General features: G+C 37.4%; 1 protein-coding gene across 7 annotated transcripts in view; it reads right to left on the bottom strand.

The window, feature by feature from the left end:
- Nucleotides 1-19,785, bottom strand: part of LOC145286346 (uncharacterized) — a 102,803-nt gene that overhangs the window by 59,979 nt on the left and 23,039 nt on the right. For 3 of the 7 annotated variants that reach the window (XR_013869149.1, XM_080135281.1, XM_080135286.1), the window contains exon 1: nucleotides 19,625-19,746. The exons of 3 other annotated variants lie outside the window; for them this stretch is intronic. Coding sequence is in view for 2 of the 4 variants with exons in the window: in XM_080135281.1 (XP_079991407.1) it covers nucleotides 19,625-19,746 (122 nt within the window). In the remaining 2 variants the exon portion in view is untranslated. Of the gene's footprint in view, nucleotides 1-17,245; nucleotides 18,507-19,624; nucleotides 19,747-19,785 lie in introns of those variants that run through there. One more of the 7 variants, XM_080135282.1, reaches the window with a different exon arrangement.

Raw genomic sequence — 19,785 nt, 5'->3', positions numbered from 1 at the left:
CAGATTCCAGCAACTTACTCATGACACACAGGAGACTTATTGGCCTATACTGTGAGGGAGATTAGTGATCACTGAATTTTTAAATATAGGGCATACTGATGAGGTTTTCCAGGGTGACGGGAAGCAATTCTCCTTAAGACAATGCTTAAACAGTTTCTTAAGGATGGGCGCAAGTTCTGGTTGAAGTCTTTGGAGTACTAGTCTTCTAGCTCGATAGAGGGAATCCACCTTCTTTGCAGCAGTCTTTCCTCTATGTATTTGTTCCAGTTTATATTGCCTGTAAATGTTAGGCCGAGGAGTTTGAAGGTAGAATTCTCAGGAAGGGTGTTATTTGTCATCGATATAGGCAGTTAGAGAGGCGTCTTGTAATTGTTGAAGGGGAGCAGCTTAATTTTACTAGCATTAAATATTACCATCCATTTGCGACCGCACTCCATAATGCTCTGGAGGCCATTTTCTAACGATTCTGCCATTGCCTTAGACTTATGTACATCCGTTCTTCCCTCATACATATTATAGAGCGTTTTATCATCAGCAAATATACTCATCTCGAACACAATATTATCAGGGAGGTCGTTTATGAATATCAGGAATAATAATGGTTCAAGGATCGACCCCTGACGCACACCTGAATTAATGTTATGCTGCTTGGATGTATGTCTGTCAATGGCAACCTGTATGCTTCTTTTGTCTGAGATGGATCTAATTATATTTAGTATACATCCAGTTATAACGTAGAATTTAATTTTCATTAGCAGCCCTCTGTGCCAGACTTTGTCAAAGGTCTTGGATATCAAGGGCTACAGCTATGGCTTTGCCCATCTTATCCAGTACATGGTAAATGCATTCAGAGATGAATGTTAAAATATCTGCAGTAGAACAACATTGCCTGAATCCATACTGTTTGTTAGAGAGAAGATTTGCTTTTTGCGAGGTGGTGAACTAGTGCTTGATTAATTAAGGTCTCAAACAGTTTAGCGAAGAGGGGGAAGAGACTAATGGGGCGATAATTGAGAGGGTCTGTTCTTTCACCAGAATTCCTGTACACTGGGTATCACAGAGGCCATTTTCCAACTATTAGGGAAGCAAGATTCAGCAAGGCCTTTATTGTAGAGCTTGGAAAATATAGGAGCTAGCTCGGCTGAACATTTCTTAATTAGTATAGTATTAGGGATGAGATCAGGTCTTCGAGGTGTCTAAGTTTTTTATGATATTGCCGACATGAGAAGGGGTGATTTTTACATCATCTAATGTGGCTTCAATCTGCATAGGAAAATTTGGGACGGAGTTGTTTGTTGGCTCTTCTCCATTGCCGTGCATGCAACCTTCTGGTTGTTGCTCAGTGGAGGAATTACTGATTGTCTTTTATTCACTACACTATTATAGATTTTAACAGAAATCACGATTTCTTATCTTTTGCAATTCTATGATTATTTCAGCATGCTTTCTTTTGGCTGTCGCTATTTCTCTCTTACAATTATTTCTTGCCTATTTGTATTTGGCTTATGACATACAAACCGGCAGAATGCATGCTGTCTTTGTGCAATGGCAGCTGCACAATCTGTAGTGAATCATGGGGGTGAGTGGGGCTTACTATATTACTTCCGTGTGGGAACATGTGCTTCAGTTGTCTCATTGTCACACTGTTCAGACGGAAGCAAGACAATATCTGTCCATGGGGCATCTCGGATGTGTTCTCTAATGGTTTCCCAGTCAGCACTGTTGTAGTACCTTGTTGTTTTGAGTAATGGTTCCTCACCTTGAGGTTGGGATTTAAATGTGATGTCAAGTGATACCACTAGGTGGTCTGCATTTCCAAGTGGACTGTGGGCATTAGTTACAGAATCGTATCGTGGTATTGTGTTGAGGAACAGGTATAGAAGTGAAGCCTGCCGAGGTTCACGATCTGGTAGGTGAATTGGAAACATTACTGTCTTTGTGAGAGAATGGGCTATACAGAAGCTATAAGTAGAGCATTCAACTGCAGCTGTGTAACCAAGTCAATTTTTATGGTGGACATTAAAGACACCAAACACATGTATTTGGGCGTTACTATCCAAGGAGAGTGCTGCATCTATACTGTCAGAGACATGACAGATTAGAGTACAATCCTGACTTGAGGAAAAACGGTAGAGAAAATATAAATAACTAATGAGTGATGAAATGTTAGTCGAAAGCACATAAAAGCCTGATCATCTGATTCAAGATTTTTCTCTCTAGTTAAAGGGAAGATGCTATGAATATAGACTCCAAACACGTACATATATCTATCCGAACCCTTACAGCAAAGAGGGAGGTATCCTGTTATGTTAAAGAAGGGATTGAATAGTGTAAGTTTGTTTCATTTAATGCTAAGATATCCAGGGAGTTTACTAAAAAGTAAAACTGTACATCATCTATATTACCTCTAAGTCCACGGATATTTGTGAAAGCGAGCCGAGCTGAGGCGAATTGGTTTTGTTTGGGTGGTTGTCTGGTTTTATTGTGATATTTGTTTGGGTTGTCATTTCATTACATTTTTGTTTAATGTCAGGTTAGAGGAAGAGTGTTGAGCAAAGTGGGTCTGTTTTGATACCAAATATACACACAGTGGCCCATTAGCTGAGTCTTGTCTAGAAGTTGTGGTCTCATGAAAGTCCAGAGATAGCAGCAGAGTACGGTTTCTATGCACGACATGGCACTACAACTATCCTGATATTATACAACTGATGACAGAGTAGTCGGTCTAAAACATTACCAAAGAGTAAGGGCTCCTGTACTGTCAGTCGGAAACAGCAGTCAGACAAACTGTCAATCAGTTAACCTCAACCTCTCAGACAAGAACGAAGTCATGTGAGTACAAGTGGCATGCAAGCAAACTCAATTTTCTCAGTTTCTGAGAGAAAGAGTGAAATTTAAAATAGGGAATAGGGGAACAATGTTCAATGTCCTAGTCAGAAAACAAGGCCAAGCACAAGGTGGCTTTGATGAGTCCCTGGCATTGTACCTCTGGTCTGGCTAATAGACAAAGAAAAAGTGTGAAAGCCGGCCATAAGTAGAGCCTATCTACTCCTTCAGCAAGTTAGGGTTGCAAACCAGGAATTTGTTTGAATCACCAGCTCCAGGAAGGTTGTCGACCATGATCGAAGAAGCCTTCTTCAGCTAGTTTTATGGGTTTATCACACCGAGAGGGGTAACCATGCGCCTGGTTTCTACACTAAACATTTTTACACCCCCCGCATGAATGAAGATATTGAGTATCTTGTTTTTCTCTATTCTACATAAATAAGCGTAGGATTAGAGATAGATTCCCCTCTTACATTTACAAGAAATTGTATCTTTTAAGTACTGTGAGAGAACCAATCTGCTATAGCAACTAATTTTTTTTTTAAAATAAATGAATAGAATATTAATAATTATTTGAATATGTAAGGGAAAAAGCAAAGAAAATGTAGTGATATGCAAATTAAGTATAATTTACATTTGAGCAGACAAGTTATATTTATAAACAGACACCAACTAGGACAGGTGGTTGTTGAACGCTTGCTTAGCGTTATATACAACATAACGATGGCGTCGACGACAGGATGTTCTCTGATCTTTGAAGACCCGGAATGCGTAGATACTTCGATTTGTTGCTTTGCTGTTAATGCGAAAAGCAAAAAGTTGAAAGGCAACAAAAAACAATGAGGGGAAAATGAAATCACCAACTTTTTCATGGCTAACGCTGGTTGTGAAGCAATTATGAAGGTTGATACAATGGTTTACCCTCGAGAACTAGAAGAAATGACTTTTGAAGAAATAATTCAGGTTATCAAGGGAAACATGAGGCCAAAGAAAAGACTGGTGATTGCAGAAAGGACCAAGTTTATGTCAATGAAGCAGGAAGTGGATGAACCGATAGTAAAATATTTACACCAGTTAAGAAGTGCGAGTAAATACTGTGACTTTGAAAATCTAAGAACAGACAACAGAAGAAGACTTAATTCAACTAAGATTGATTGAAGATATGCATAATTCGGCACATATATATAAGCTAATGGAACAGTTACAACTTACAAACATGCCCTTGAATGTGTCTAGAAGTTATACAACAGCAGGAATTAATACATACCTACAACCAAAATTAAAAAAACTCCTACGAAGAAATAATGGCTGTATGTATACAGTAGAAACGAAAAGAATGTACTTACTGCGGAAAAATCCCTGAAAGGCAAAAAGAAAAATGCCCAGCGTTTGGAAAAACATGTTCAAAGTGGTTAAAAAAAGAATCACTTAAAAGAAGTATGTAAATGAAAAATGTGGAAATAATAGAGGATGAAAATGACAAATTTTTAATGTAAAAAATACTAGATCAAGGAATGGAGATACAAAAATAAAAAGCAACAATTGTGTTGTTGAAATGCAGATAGATACTGGCAGTGAAGTAACAATAATTCACAGAAATTTGTGGGAAAAAATAGGAAAATCGCGTTTAAAAAAAAAAAAAAAAAAAAAGCAACGTACAATTACATCAGTTTGATGGCTCGGTTATAGCAATTATGGATTACTTTGAAGGTTCAATAGAACTAAAAGAAAAATATGAAGTAGTACCCATTTTAGTTACAAATTGTCGAAAAATGCGTGGACTATTGGGGAATGATGTATTAAAAATAAATTCAACAAAGTTGATTAATGAGATAGAAATGGAAAAAACAGGAAAATTAAAAAATTATGAAGCTAGCCTGAAATATAAAGAAAATGCCCCCCCCCTCCCACCAGGAAGCGAGAAAAGTACCAGTGCATTTATTACCGTTAGTAATAGCCAAGTTGCGGAAGTTAATAAAGGAAGATTTATTAGAACCTGCCCCTTCAGGAGCAAGTAAATGGGCATCACCTATTGTGGTATTTAAAAAAAAAAAAAAAAAAAAAAAAAAAAAAAAAGACGGTCACTTGAGAATTTGTGGAGATTTTTTTTTTTTTACAAAGGCATCACCACATTATCAAGGCCCAGAGGCCACTCAAGGATAAGGGTTAAAGAGTGTACAGTAGAAATTGGTCAATATAGTAATCATTAGTAATGAAAATTTGGTAAATTTAATAACTTATATGGAACGGCTCATCAAGAACTTATTTACTTTAGACTTGAACACAACCATATTGTAGTCAGCCGGAAAGCAGGAAAACGGAAGACAATTCCACAGGCGTGCAGTTCTAAGAAAGAAGCTTTGTTCATGGAATCTACGTTTAGGTTTAGGCACAGATAAAGAGTGGGGGAAATTATTGATAGTGTTTACAGCTAGACGAGTGTTTCTTGTGAAAGTTTGGCGAGGGGGGACCATAGATTGAAGCTCAGTTGAACACTTTCCATGAAAATAACGATACATCAGAGACAAACTCGCAACATCTCTTCTGTGAGATAGAGGTTGCAAGGAGGAGAAAAGGACATCTCCTACGAGGCTACGAAGTCTATTTTGAACTCTATCAAGGCAGGACAAGTCCTTTCTAGCAGCTCCTGCCCAGATGTGGCAACAGTACTCCATCCTTGGACGTACCTGGCTCTTATATAGATAGAGAATAGCATCAGCAGTGAGATATCTACTGGATTGATAGAAAGATCCCACCATTTTTCCAGCGGCCTTGGCAACAGATTTGATATATGTGTTCCATTTAAGATCAGGAGTAATGGTCAAGCCCAGAAGCTTGTCAAAACTTGAGGCCTCCTGAAGACGAGAGCCATTCATTTCAATTGATGACAAATGTGAATTAGAATGTTGATGATGTAAAGAGAGAAGCTTGGTTTTAGATGCATTAAAAGTAACCAGCCACTCCTTTCCCCATTGTACTACGTGCTCAAGATCAGAGGAGAGAGAATTGGAGAGAACTTGGTCATTTACTGTCTTAGATGTGCTACCATAAATGGTAGTGTCGTCAGCATAAATGTCTACAAATGATGTAAGGATATGATTTGGAAGATCATTAATGTAGATCAGGAAAAGAGTTGGGCCCAGGATGGATCCCTGAGGGACACCGGCATTAATACTGTGAGCTTCTGATTTTTGCCCCTCAACTACTACTCTTATGAACCTATCAGAAAGAAATGATTTAATAATTGAGAAGACTTTTCCAGCTATACCATAGCTAGCGATCTTATGAAGTAAACCTTTATGCCATACCCTATCAAAGGCTTTAGATATGTCAAGAGCAATTGCCCTAGAAAGATTGCCACCGTCGAGAGATTTGCTAATCCTATGCGATATAACTGTAAGGACATCTGCTGTAGATCTAGCAGAACGGAAACCATATTGAGTGTCACTAAGAAGGTTATTTTTGTTGAGATGTTTGATTACTTCTGTATTTAACACAGATTCTAGCAACTTACTCATGACGCACAGGAGACTTATTGGCCTGTACTGAGAGGGGGATGAGCGATCACCTGAATTCTTAAATACAGGGCATACTGATGAGATTTTCCAGGGAGATGGGAAACTATTCTCCTTAAGACAACGTTTAAACAGTTTTGTAAGTATGGGCGCTAGTTCAGGTTGAAGTTTTTTGAGTACTATAATTGGAATACCGTCAGGGCCAGTTGCTTTACTCGAATCAAGGTTTTTGATTAGCTTCGCAACATCACGTACAGATATACGTATATCACATAGCGTGTTTTCTGATACAGGAGGAAATATTGGGGGTGGCGGTCTTGGTCGCAAAGGGTAGAATTAGCTGCAAAGTTCTTGACAAAGAGTTTGGCCTTGTCTGATGCTGACGAGATTACCTCAGGTCCATTGATAATAGATTATAAAATAGGGGTGAACCATAAAGTTTGCACCGACTCGTACCCTATCCGAATGCGGAAGTAGCTTTACATAAACTTGCCAGAATGAAAGTATTTTCGAAGATAGACTTAAAATCAGCTTACCACCAAATTCCCATAGATGAAAATTTTAAAGAAGTGATGATGATAAATATACCTATAGGCCTGTTAAGGTGGAAAAGGATGCCGTATGGCATAAAAACGGCAAGTGCAATTTTTCAAAAAGCTATTAATAAAGTAATAGGAAATGTTGAAAATACCATCTGTTATCAAGACGATATATGGGTTGGTGATTTAAATGAAGAGGATTTAAAGAAAAAAACTGAAAATATACTGAACCGACTAAGAGACGCTGGCATGACAGTAAATACAAAAAAGTGTGTAACCAACAGTAATGAAATATCATTTTTGGGTTACTCAATATCAAAGGAAGGGATTTCTCCAGATGAAGCGCTAATAGAGAAAATTCTAAAAGTGGCTACACCAAAAAATAAGAAAAAGTTGGAGTCTTTCTTGGGTTTGGTAAATTTTTATAGAAAATATGTACCAAAATATAATGAGTTGACAGAACCGTTTGTGAAGCTTAAAAAAAAAAAAAAAAATATGGAGTTCATTTGGTTGAAATACCAACAGAAAGCCTTTGAAAACTTAAAACAGATTCTGGCAAAAAAGTCAATAGTACAAATTTTTGACCCTAAGAAGAAGAAGGACATAACTACTGACGCTAGTGAGCATTCCATATCCGGTATTTTGTCACAACATGGTCATCCCGTAATGTACTTATCGAGGAGATTAACAACGACTGAATACAATTATTCTAATATAGAAAGGGAGGCACTAGCCATAGTGTGGACAATGGACAGAGCAAGACAGTTCTTGATGGGAAAAAAAATTCTTGTTGAAAAGTGATCACAGACCATTGGAATTTATTTTCAACTCAAGAAAAGAACTACCGAAAGTTACAATGTCCAGAATATTACGTTGGACGATCAGACTGATGGCATTCGACTTTGAATATGTTAAAGGGAATATGATACTGCACGTTGATGCCTTATCTAGATTGAGGTTTTATAGAGAGGATAAGGACAAAAACGACAAGGAATTTGAAGACACATTCCTGCACCTTGTAGAAACCGATGTAATATCTGTTGATAAAATGGCTACTGAAACTACAAATGACTCGGTGTTAAACAGGATAGTGTTGAGGATAAAAGAGAATTGCTGGGGAAATTGTTCAATGGCTGAAAGACCATTCAAAGAAATAAGACATAAACTGACTATAGAAAACAGGGTAATATGTAATGGAGACTTGGTAGTTCCCCCAGAAACACAGAGGAGACAGGTTATAAAAAGTGTACATGATGATGTACATTGTGGAGTAGCAGCTATGCAAAGAAGATTAAAATTGGAAGAATGGTGGCCAAGGTACCCAAGAGATGTAGAGAACTGCGCACAAAATGCACAGAACTCAGGAATTTCAAGCAAAAGAAAATACATGTTTGGCCCAGAGAAGCTGAACCGTGGAGCAGAGTACACATGAATCATGCCTATGTCAATGAGATAGGACTATTATTAATATTAGTCGACGCATATTCAGGTTGGCCTGAAGTGATGAGAGTAGCTGATAAAAAAGTACCACTGTAAAACAAATATTAAGAGTAATATTTTCGAGAAATGTGATACAGAGAACATTGGTGACGGATAACGCACCAGAATTTGTGGATGGTGATTTGCATGAATGGTTAAGAAAAATAGAATGCAGACCTTACAAGACCCCTCCCTATCACCCTCAAAGTAACGGGGTAGCGGAAAGGATGATCCAGATGGTAAAGAAGGGCATAAAAGCATGCGTGCAACAGAAGGAGAAAATCAATGCTTTCCTACCAAGATTATTACTAAGTTATAGAACAATTCCGCATGCAGGCAGGCCAGAAATTCCATCTGCCTTTATGGGCAGACAATTAAGGTCCTCTTTAACTATGTCATTTGCCACAAATCAAAAGATGTAGTACAAAAGGAATAGGAATACGGAGGCAGAAACAGCAGAATTTATTATGCAGAAAGGACATAAGACTGCAATATTAAATAAAGAAAACGGGAACAGTGTTCTAGCTCATGCTGACCAAATAAGATCCCAAGGAGAACAATCAGATGAGGAAATGCCTTCAGATCTGCCCATTATTGACATAACAGAAGAGTTACTGCAGAATGAGACTGCGGAGGGAGAAATAGAGACGAGGTAGAAGAGGAAGAAGTAGAATGGGGAAAGGTAGAAGAGGAAGATCAGAATATGCAGGATGAACACTGCGATTATAGGGAAAGACGTGATAGATCTAGATCTCCAAGGAAAAGGAGAGAGATAAAGGAAGATGTTCAGGAGGGCACGAGAAGAAGTACAATAAGTACTCGCAACATAAAGCCCCTCCATTATAGGGAGATGTAGTGATATGCAAATTAAGTATAATTTACATATGAGCAGATAGCTCATATTTATAAACCGACACCAACAAGAACAGGTGGTTGTTGAACGCTTGCTTAGCGTTATACATAACATCAGAAAACAAAAGAAATGGTGGGACTAGATCTAAATAAAGAGGTTGCACACCATACGGATAGATAGATACACTTAACTTGGTATTCTTTGAGCGACCCATGTTGATCTAGCTAAAAGACCAGTGTCACCACATGGAATGAATTAAGGTACACAGATTAATGTTTATTTGAGAGCAGTAAGAGGGAAGGAGCCAAATGTGTGCTTTGATTTTAATACTTCCTTCTTTTATTTAATTGAAACGATATAATTTTCGATTTCTGTATTTATAATTTAAAGCATACAAACTCATTTGCCAAAGGTGATGAATGCTAGAAAAGATGTGTATTTCCAATTTTTCTATTGTGTCTATACATATATTGCTAACTATTACTAATATATTACAAACAAGATGACATGTAAGAAAAATCTAGGAAAATAGAGTTTGAAGCGGATAGATGGCATGGAATATAGAAATGGAATAAAATACAATAAAATGAATTAATCTTTTTAGTAATATCTATTTTAAAAGCAGATTAAGGGATGGTTAAACTTTTAAACAGATTTAAAGCTTTTTTTAATGCAAGTTCCCCCTTACAAAATTTGATTATATATCTTATTGTATAATATGGAGAGTAGACTCTCCAGTTAAAATCAATTCAGATAAGAATGGCAGTTTAAAAATGTGATTAAAAATACATTATAAATACATTTAAAAATACAAACTAATTTATAGAATAAGTTAACAATAGGATAAAAAATTTACACTTAAATTTTATCATGCTATCAGTTCAAAAGGGACTACAATATTTCAGGATAGGGAAACCTCTTTAGTCCATGCCATTTCGAAGCCAAATGCTTCTCATCAGAAGAGGGGAGTAAAGACGCATATTATACAGAGAAGAAATTTTTTTAAAGATAGTATTGCCTTTATGGAAAGAGGATCAAAGGAAGAACAGAAAGCTGTACTGAAACAGAAGCCGATTCTAGGACTGCCAGCAACCACTGTAAAAGAGTAATAAAGAATGTGAGAGAGTTGTATGCTCAGCTTGTTAAGTCCAAAGTAGCTGAGCAGCGGCTTGGTTCCCACTAGTTTTGGTAAATAGCAAACAAGATCCTGAACAGAAGCATGTGCTCAATCCCAACCATCATCAATGGATCTGAGGTAATTTCGTCAGCATCAGACAAAGCCAAACTCTTTGCCAAGAACTTTGCAACTAATTATATCCTATGCGACCAAGGCTGTCAATCCTCTGTATTTCCTCTTGTATCAGAAAACACGCTATGCGACATAAAAATATGTGTGCATGATGTTGCTCAGCTAATCAAAAACCTTGATTTCAGTAAAGCAACTGGCCCTGATGGCATTCCAATTATAGTGTTGAAAAAGCTTCAACCAGACCAAGTTCTCCTATTTACAAGGCTGTTTAAGCATTGTCTTAAGGAGAATTGCTTTCCAACACCCCGGAAAATCTCATCAGTATGCGTGTATTTAAAAATTCAGGTGGACATCTTCCTCTCACTACAGACCAATAAGTCTCCTGTGCATCATGACTAAGTTGCTGGAATCCATGTTAAATGGACAATTATTAAACCACCTCAGCAAAAACAACCTTCTTAGTAACATGCAATATGGTTTCCTTCTGCTAGATCTACAGCAGATGTACTTACGGTTATATCTTATAGGATTAGCAAATCTCTCAACAGAGCCTTCTTTTCTAGAGCAATTGCTCGACATACAAAAGACCTTTTATAAGGTATGGTATAAAAGCCTACTTCACAAGATTTCCAGCTATGGTAAAGCTGGGAAGTTTTCTCAATTATTAAATCATTTCTCTGATGGATTCATAAGAGTAGTGGTTGATAGGCAGAAATCAGAAGCTCACAGTATTAATTCCGGAGTCCTTCAGAGGGCCATACGGGGCTCCAACTCTCTTCCTGATCTACATCAATGATCTTCCAAATCACATCCCAAGATCATTAATAGACATTTATGCTGATGACACTACCATCTATGGGAGCATATCAAAGGCCGTAAATTTTCAAGTTCTCTCTGATTTGATCTGGAGCATGTGGTGAAATGGGGAAAGAAGTGGCTGGTTAATTTTAATGCATCCAAAACCAAGCTTCTTTCTTTACATCATCAAAGCTCTGATACCCTATCTGCCATCAGTTGAAATGAATGGCTCTCATCTTGGGGAGGCTCTATGTTTTGACAAGCTTCTGGGCTAGACCTTTACTCCTTATCTGAGATGACACACGTACATCAAATCCGTTGCCAAATTTCCACTAACGATTACTATGATATTGTCCCATTGACTTCTGTACATTCATTAACCCTTATGCTCGAGTGGCCTCCGGGCCTTGATGAGTGGTAACTCCTATATAAAAAAAGGAAGGAAAAGCTATAAAGGGCTATAGTTCCATGGGTTGCTTATTAATTTATGCCCGTTTTTTCTGGTGATGGTAATGGGGGGATAAGATTGTAATTCCAGATCGATCCTGGACTAATCCAATTGCCAAATTCTAGTAGATTCAGGAACTGGATATCTATCAGATTACATCCGATTTTTATCCAATGTAATCCACAGTGATCCTACTCAAAGACAGAATTTTCATTGATCCTGTGTGATGTCACAATCAAAATGAAAACAGCTATCCAGACAGGATTTGCAGCGATCTGACAAACCGAAATATCTTGAAGTAGAAGCATTACAGTACAGTACAAAATATGAGATCTCCAAAAATAAAAGCAAAACCATACAAAAACTGCAAACCACTTCTTAGGAAGCAATTAAGTTATTGCTTATTCACCAAACCTGTTTTCCTGCTCTTATTTACTTATACTGCTTCTTTTTGGAAATCATAATTTATCATTCTATGACTAAGTGTAATGTTTAAATATAAGGCCTATACTGGCCACATGTATATTGTTACTGATGTATGTTACTAAAATAACTGGCACATACGTTATTTCTAAATGTCTGCTTTAAAGGAATAATACTTTCCCTTCAAGACACATGCCTGCCTGTTTTGCATGATAAACATTAAAAATCCTTATACTCCTAAATCCTTCCCAAATTCCTGTATATCTATATTAATGCTGTATTCTTGTAAGTATATAATCTCCCCTTTTCCAACTGGACAAAAAACAAATTACTCTTCTCCACAAGCTGATATAAAATCATATACTTTGCACATACCTTCGGAAGGGGGTTTAGCTTCCGGTCCTAGATTTAGTAGGCTGACCCTTTAAAAAATCGATAAATACTAAATATCTATAGATTTCTATTGCCAAGGCATGCATTAGCTTAACCTATATTTATGCTCTATAGAATATCTATAAAATAGATAACTATTAGCCACAGCTTTTGTCCAGATTATAAGTGATCTACAGGGTGGTCAAAAAGTCAGGTAACATGTTAAAGGTAGAAAAAACAATATGATCCATTATAATCTCTATTCGTTTAACATTATTTGTTTAAATATTTGAGTGTAATATATAAACTACCCCTCCTGATTTCTGGCTTTGGGGCTATGTAAAGGATAGCATTTATGTCAAGAAGCCTGATACAATAGCGTCTTTAAAGTTATTTATTGAAGAGGAGATTGCGCAGATATCAGCTGACATGATTACATGTGTTACACAACCAGTGGTTAATCGCTTCCAGCGATTGATAGAGAGAAATGGAGGACAATTAACAAAATAAACATATTTCATGTTTGTTTCATTTTATATTTCAATGTATGGTACTTAAATATACGTGTATTGCTAATATCGTTTTTCTTTAAAATGTTACCTGACTTTTTGACCACCCTGTATATTAAGTAGCAACTATATCTTTCTTTTACTTAGATGGGATAAAGTACTAGTGACTATCTTTACATGAAAACTAACATTTAAAGCACATTTTGAAATGCACCCTAACCCTTATACAACTGGGCTTATGAAAAAGAACTTTAAAAAGTACATAGCAAGCATACCCGGTGAACCAAGGGCAAGTGAAATACAAACGATTGCACTGAAAGGGACGGCTAGAATCCTGAAAAGATCTCTTGGTTGGACTCACTAAAATAGGGGTAAATGTCAGACATCTGGTTGGATGTCCCATCCCCTAGAAGAAAAAGTTTAAGAAAAATGAAAAAAAAAAAGAGAGAAACCTAATTTTCAATTAGCCACTAATCCATAAACTATATTTGATTTTTCTTAACCATAGTAGATATTAACCTTAAATCTACACCCCATACTCATGGATACCTCCTTTCAAAACATAACCACATCTTCCAATTTTAATCCTATTCTGAGGAGTGTTACTTCAAAGCAGATATTATCTCTATTAATCCAAACTATCACTTCGGGGGGGGGGGTTAGAAATACCTGCCTTTGAAACAGGACACAAGGAAAACCCTTTTGGTGCTGATGGACCCGTAGATCTGGTCAGGTCATCCATCTAGAAGGAAAACTTCGGAAGGAAGTTCCAAAGTCTAGCAGTTCTGGGGAAGAAACTATTGGAGTAGAAGACTTTCTTACATCTAGGGATCTCTACTGTGTAGGGGTGTGATTTTGCTGTTTGTCGGGGGTATTTATTTCAAGGGAGTACAAGGACTTGTAGCTTGTCAGGGCATTCACCATTAAAATACTTGTAGAACAGGCAGAAAGATGCAACATTACGTTGATGGGACAGAGGTTGAAGCTTAGATGACAGTTTAGGACCTATCAGGTTAACGACTTTCTTTTGAACCCTGTCCAAAAGTGAGAGACAAGTAGCAGATGCACCAGCCCAAATGTGACAACAGTACTCCATACATGGGTGAATGGTGGCCTTGTAGAGATACAGGATACTTTCAGGCATAACTAGCTTTCTCGCACAGTAGAGAGAGTCCACCCCCTTCGCCACCTCCCCCACACGGGAGGACTTTTGTGGCCTTCGGGCCAAGATCAAAGTGTAGTATCTGTTCCGGCAGATACTGCACTTAAGATAATTTGTACCAGTCAATGGAGGGGAAACCCTCTATACTGGGACAATTATTATTTTTGGTAACCAGAGTGACCCCTTTTAGGGGAGCTGGTTTTTACCTCACATTAAAAACGGCCTTGTGCCTAATTTGCTCAGTGGGGGAGCAAATAAATACCATCTGTTCCGGCAGATGCTGCAAGCAAAGACCATTGCCCTTGTGGCAATCTTCTGGTCCATGTAGGGGCAACCCTACTTGGGCCAGCTGGCAAATCAATATCCAGCTCCCATTTCCCACTTCTCGGGAGCGGGTCCCCTTTTCCCTTCCCCTCCCCTCCTCACATTAAAAATCGGCCTTGTGCCTAATTTGCTCGGTGGGGGAGCAAATAAATATCGCCCACCCCCTTCGCAAGAAGAGGGACGTTCGTGGCTTTCGGGCCAAGATCAAAGTGTAGTATCTGTTCCGGCAGATACTGCAAGCAAAGACCCTATGTGGGGGCGACCCCACAGATAAGACTTTGGTCAATGTAGGGGCAACCCTCCATACCAATTGTCACTATCCAGCTCCCCTACTCCCCGGGGAGTTGGTCCCCATTTCCCCTTCACTCCTCACATTAAAAATCGGCCTTGTGCCTAATTTGTTCGGTGGGGGAGCAAATAAATACCGCCCACCTTCTTCGCAGTAGCCTTGGCAATGTTCTTAATGTATATGTTCCAACTCATATTCCCTGTGGACGTTAGGCCAAGGAGTTTGAAAGAAGTACATTCAGGTAATGTGACTTCTATCATAGCTATTGGTGGTTGAGAAGGTTTCTTCTAATTATTGAAGGAAACAAGCTTAGTCTTGGCAGTATTGAATGTGACAATCCATTTTTGTCCCCATTCAACCACAGATTGGAGGTCTTTCTCTAATGTTTTTGCCATTTCCTTAGATATGTGTTCATTTGTTTACTCCTCGTGCCTGTTATAGAGCATGGCGTCATCAGCAAATATACCCATCTCAGAAACTATTTTATCAGGGAGGTCATTTATGAATATTAAGAATGATAAAAAGTCCAAGGATCGAGCCCTGAGGTACACCCGCATTTATATCATATTGTTTCGATGTACGACCATTGAGGATAACCTGGACTTTTCTCTTATTTAAGAAAGATCTAATTCTGTTAAGTACTCGTCCAGTGATACAGTAAGATCTGATTTTCCTGAGAAGACCATCGTGCTAAACCCTGTCAAAAGCCTTAGATATATCTAGGGCTACCATTCTACCCTCACCTGCTTTGTCCAGTGAATGATGTATACGTTCAGATATTACAGTAAGGATATCTGCTGTAGAACAAGCTTGTCTAAATCTGTATTGTTGGTCAGTGAGACGTTTAGCAGCTGTAAGGTGATGAACTAGAGTTTGATTAATTATGGACTCAAATATTTTGGCAAAAAGCAGGAGGAGGCTAATGGGGCGATAATTTAATGAGTCAGTTCTTTCGACAGAATTCTGTAAACTGGTACTACAGAAGTAGTTTTCCAGCAGTCAGGAAAGTAAGATTCGTTAAGGCATTTGTTATATAGTTTTGAGAGAACTGGAGCAACCTCAGTGGAGCCATTTTTTTAATAGCATAGCCGGAATGAGATCGGGTCCACATGCTTTTGATGTGTTTAGGTTTTTTATGATAACATGTAATTGAGAGGGAGTGATTTTCAGATCATCAAGTGTGGCATCTGTCCGCAAAGGAAAGTCAGGGAGGGAGTGGTTTGCTGAGTCTAATGTGCAGCTAGAGGCAAATCGACTGACAAGCATGTTAGTCTTCTCAGTTGCCGTGCAAACAACCTCGTGATTATTGGATAGTGGGGGAATTGTCGATTGCCCATTATTTACTACACTGTTGTAGATCTGCCAGAAATCACGGGTTCCTAATTTCTGTGCTTCGATGCGTTTTCTGGTGGTTTCAGAACATTCTCTCTTAGCTGTCACTATTTCTTTCTTACAATTATTTTTAACTTCTATAAACTTTTGTCTGTTTATACTGGACTTATGTCGGTTAAATCTGCAGTATGCATGCTGCCTTTGGGCAATGACAGCTGCACAAGTAGAAGTAAATCATTGGGGAGAGTGGGGTTTGCTAGCTATAGAATTTCCGCATGGGAACATGTGCTTCAATTGCCATTTTGAACTATTCAGTGGTCTCTATAGCGCACTGTTCAGTGGGAAGAGAAAGGATGTTTCCCCATGGGGGTATCTCTAAGGAGATCCCTGATGGCTTCCCAGTCAGCCTTCTTATAATACCTTGCCATTTTGAGCAACAGCTCTTCAGTTCCTGAGTGGGATATGAGCATTCGTTACACAATGATCAGGAACTGTGGTCAGAAATAGATCAAGTAGTGAGGCTTGCTGATCTGGGAAACGTGTCAGAAACGTAACCGTTTCTGATAGGGAATGTGATAATATAGAGAAGCTATGCGTTATGCTACCAGTTGTTTCTGTGTAAGTAGAGAATACAAGCCAATTACTGTGGTGAACATTGAAGTCACCAAATACATGGAATTGTGCGCTAGTATCGAGGGAGAGTGCTGTATCTATGCTGTCAGAGACTTGACTGATTAGGATACAGTCCTGGGTCGAGGGAAAGCGGTCATAAAAACGTGTTTTTCTGCTATAAAAAAAAGAAATTTAAAAAAAAAACTACTCAAATTAAATGGAAAAAAATTTTTTTTTTTTTTTTTTTCGGAGATCTTCAGTCCGAAACGGATACATACAATATAACCTTTTTTAATGTCTTGATTAAACCGTACAAGTACCTGATTTTCGTAAACACTGGTTTATATTTGAGGTTCATATAATTGCCGTTAGATGGCAGTTCTCTTTCTAAGAACAGGGGTCAATAACTTGTCTCTGATGCTAATATGTAACTGTCGTACAGAAGTGTCAAAATTTGCTTTTAACAAAATTTAAAAAAAAAAAAAAAAAAAAAAAAATCAATATGATGTACTTACCAATGATGGAAAAAATTCTCAAAAACCTTTTTTGAAATCTCTTGAAAACACTGATTTGACTGGAGCGGAGATACTTAGGTTATCGGGCATGCTGATAACGACACTGACATTCAAAATATGTGCAAACAAATAATTTTTCCGCTCTTAAGACATCGTCTTTTCCACATTAACATGTAGTGCTTTTCTCTGGCCGCCAGTGGGAAAATTATTCGTTTGCACATATTTTGAATATCAGAGTCGTTATTAGCATACCCAACAATCTACGGGGCAGGCGACTTAATTATGGTTCCTCCTTCACCGACTTATGTCTGTATAATATAGCCGCCTGCACAAAAAACTTGTGTAACAGTTTGTTATGGTCAGTCTCACTTCTGATGAAGAGGTATCTGGCCAAGCACTGTTGCATAAATTTTGCATGCATGCCTGTCCTCTTCACACACTTTTTAATATCATGCCACAAGCGCTCTAGGTTTTGTGTGTGTATATTGGGGTCTTCCTGGTCGACAAAATTTTCAGAATGGTTGATGACGAAGTGGCTGTAATAATTTTTAAGATTGCTGTAGGCTTTCCAGCCATCACTATATATTACAGAACCTGGTAACACAAATTTTTTAATTAGAGGCAGTAAAATATCCTCGTTCCTTCGTTCATCCGAGCCTGTTAGAGTGAGAACGAAACTACGTTTCGACACTCTCTCTATTCCTCCAAAGAGCCAAATCTGGCTGAGGATTCTCCCTTTGTTGTACTTGCGCCAAACAATGAGGATTTCACCTATCTCCACTGCAATTCCTTCGCCTCCTATAGGTTCTTGATTTTGTTGCCACCTTTCACAGACTTCGGAGCAGAAAGACCGCCAATCTACACTTGTATGTAATGAAATATTCAGATTATCCAAGACTGTCTTATGGTCCCAAGTATGGTGAAGATAATGATTAACAAACAACATTATCTTCCAGCATGGAAGATTAGAGTTCTCAAGAAATGTCCCCTTGGCCTCACTGACAGTAAAAGAGCAGTATTTTCTTTTTTTTTGTTTTGCCACTACATAATGATACGTGCAACGCCAAATGCTTAAGTCTTCTCTATAAGAACATGGTCTTTGACACTTGGGGCAACGGACATTATTTGGTAATACACCATGGCGCCGAAGAAAAGTTTTGGTTGCTTGTTCATTATCAATGAAGTCTCCAATTGCACGAAAATAGTTATTTGTACAACCCTCACAAGTATCAGTTGTTGCACTGTTAGACATGTTGTATCTTTTAGATGTTTTTTTTTTTCCAATAAAGTTGCTGTTTTTAGTTTTTTTGCAATAAAATATATTTTTCAGAATATATGAAATAAATTCACACGTTGGCTTTGAATTTTTTTTTTTTTTTTTTTTAATTAAAAAATATGAAAGTATTTTTTTAAGAAGAATATGAAATAAATGATTTGCGTGTATAAAACAAACCCGGGCCAAATGTAGACAAGCACCAATTTAGTTTTAAAAAGTCATTAAAAAAAAAAAATTAAAAAAACCATACCCTTTCTTAACACTATCAGTAACCTTAAATCAAGTTAAAATGACATTACAGGGAAAACGTTGGACGCTAAGTTAACAAGAAGTGGGTGATCACTTTACGTTAAATTTATATGGGAAATGATTCCCCACTCTAAAATGCTATTTATTTTCAAAACTTTTCTTTTCGTATTTTTCATAAAGGCCTTTTAAACGTATTAGGAAAAAAAATAAATAAATAAAAGATTTTTTTAGGGGTTAAAACGACGCTGGGGCAGCTCGTAAAAGTTGACCGCTGAAACTCAGAACTTTTGAGTTATCAATCAACAGAATTAATTTAAATGTAATCTCACGATCATAGAACTTATTTTCTCTTATCTTAAACCGTTAAATTTAAAACAAAAATTTAAATAATAAAAAAGCGGTGTCTATGCAAAAAAAGTTACCGTGCTGAGAACCTCATTCTTAACGAGGGGAGAGAGGGTGTTTCGTGTACTTTCATCTAACAATTTAATAAACATAAGTTCGTAAAAACGAATTTATCTTGAAAAATACTATTAAAAAAAAAAAAAAAAATTAACACGGTCCGTTCTCTGCAGAAGTACCAAAAATTAAATAAGGACGATTTTATTTAAATTAAAATAGAGACAAATAAGTAATCGAATGAAATAAGTTTAAAAACAAACAAAAAAAGACATCCATTTTTCGTAACATCAACATTGTTTAAAAAAACATAACACGTGTTTTTTTGCAAATTCGCAGTGATTAACAAAACAAAAAAACTGAATTACATAAATCCAAATTTTAGTCTGTAAAATAACAAATAATAGCTAATGTTTACTCGTGTGTGCATGAAAAATACTACAATTTTCGTCTACCTTTGATCTGTTGGCGAAATAAATGAATTGAAACAAAACCGCTGTTTTCTTTTTTTCCTTAATCTCATCTGAGTTCGTGAGTGAACGGACGTTCCTTTTGAATTCGAAAGAACATATTTCATTGGTTGAACCGTTCTCTCTCAGCCAATCAAATTACTCAA

Source organism: Euprymna scolopes, chromosome 10 (genome assembly GCF_053919585.1).
Source record: "Euprymna scolopes isolate OS-2025 chromosome 10, ASM5391958v1, whole genome shotgun sequence".
Classification (NCBI taxonomy): domain Eukaryota; kingdom Metazoa; phylum Mollusca; class Cephalopoda; order Sepiida; family Sepiolidae; genus Euprymna; species Euprymna scolopes.
Note: the sequence above shows the minus strand (reverse complement) of the source record. Positions and strands in the feature narration are given on the sequence as shown.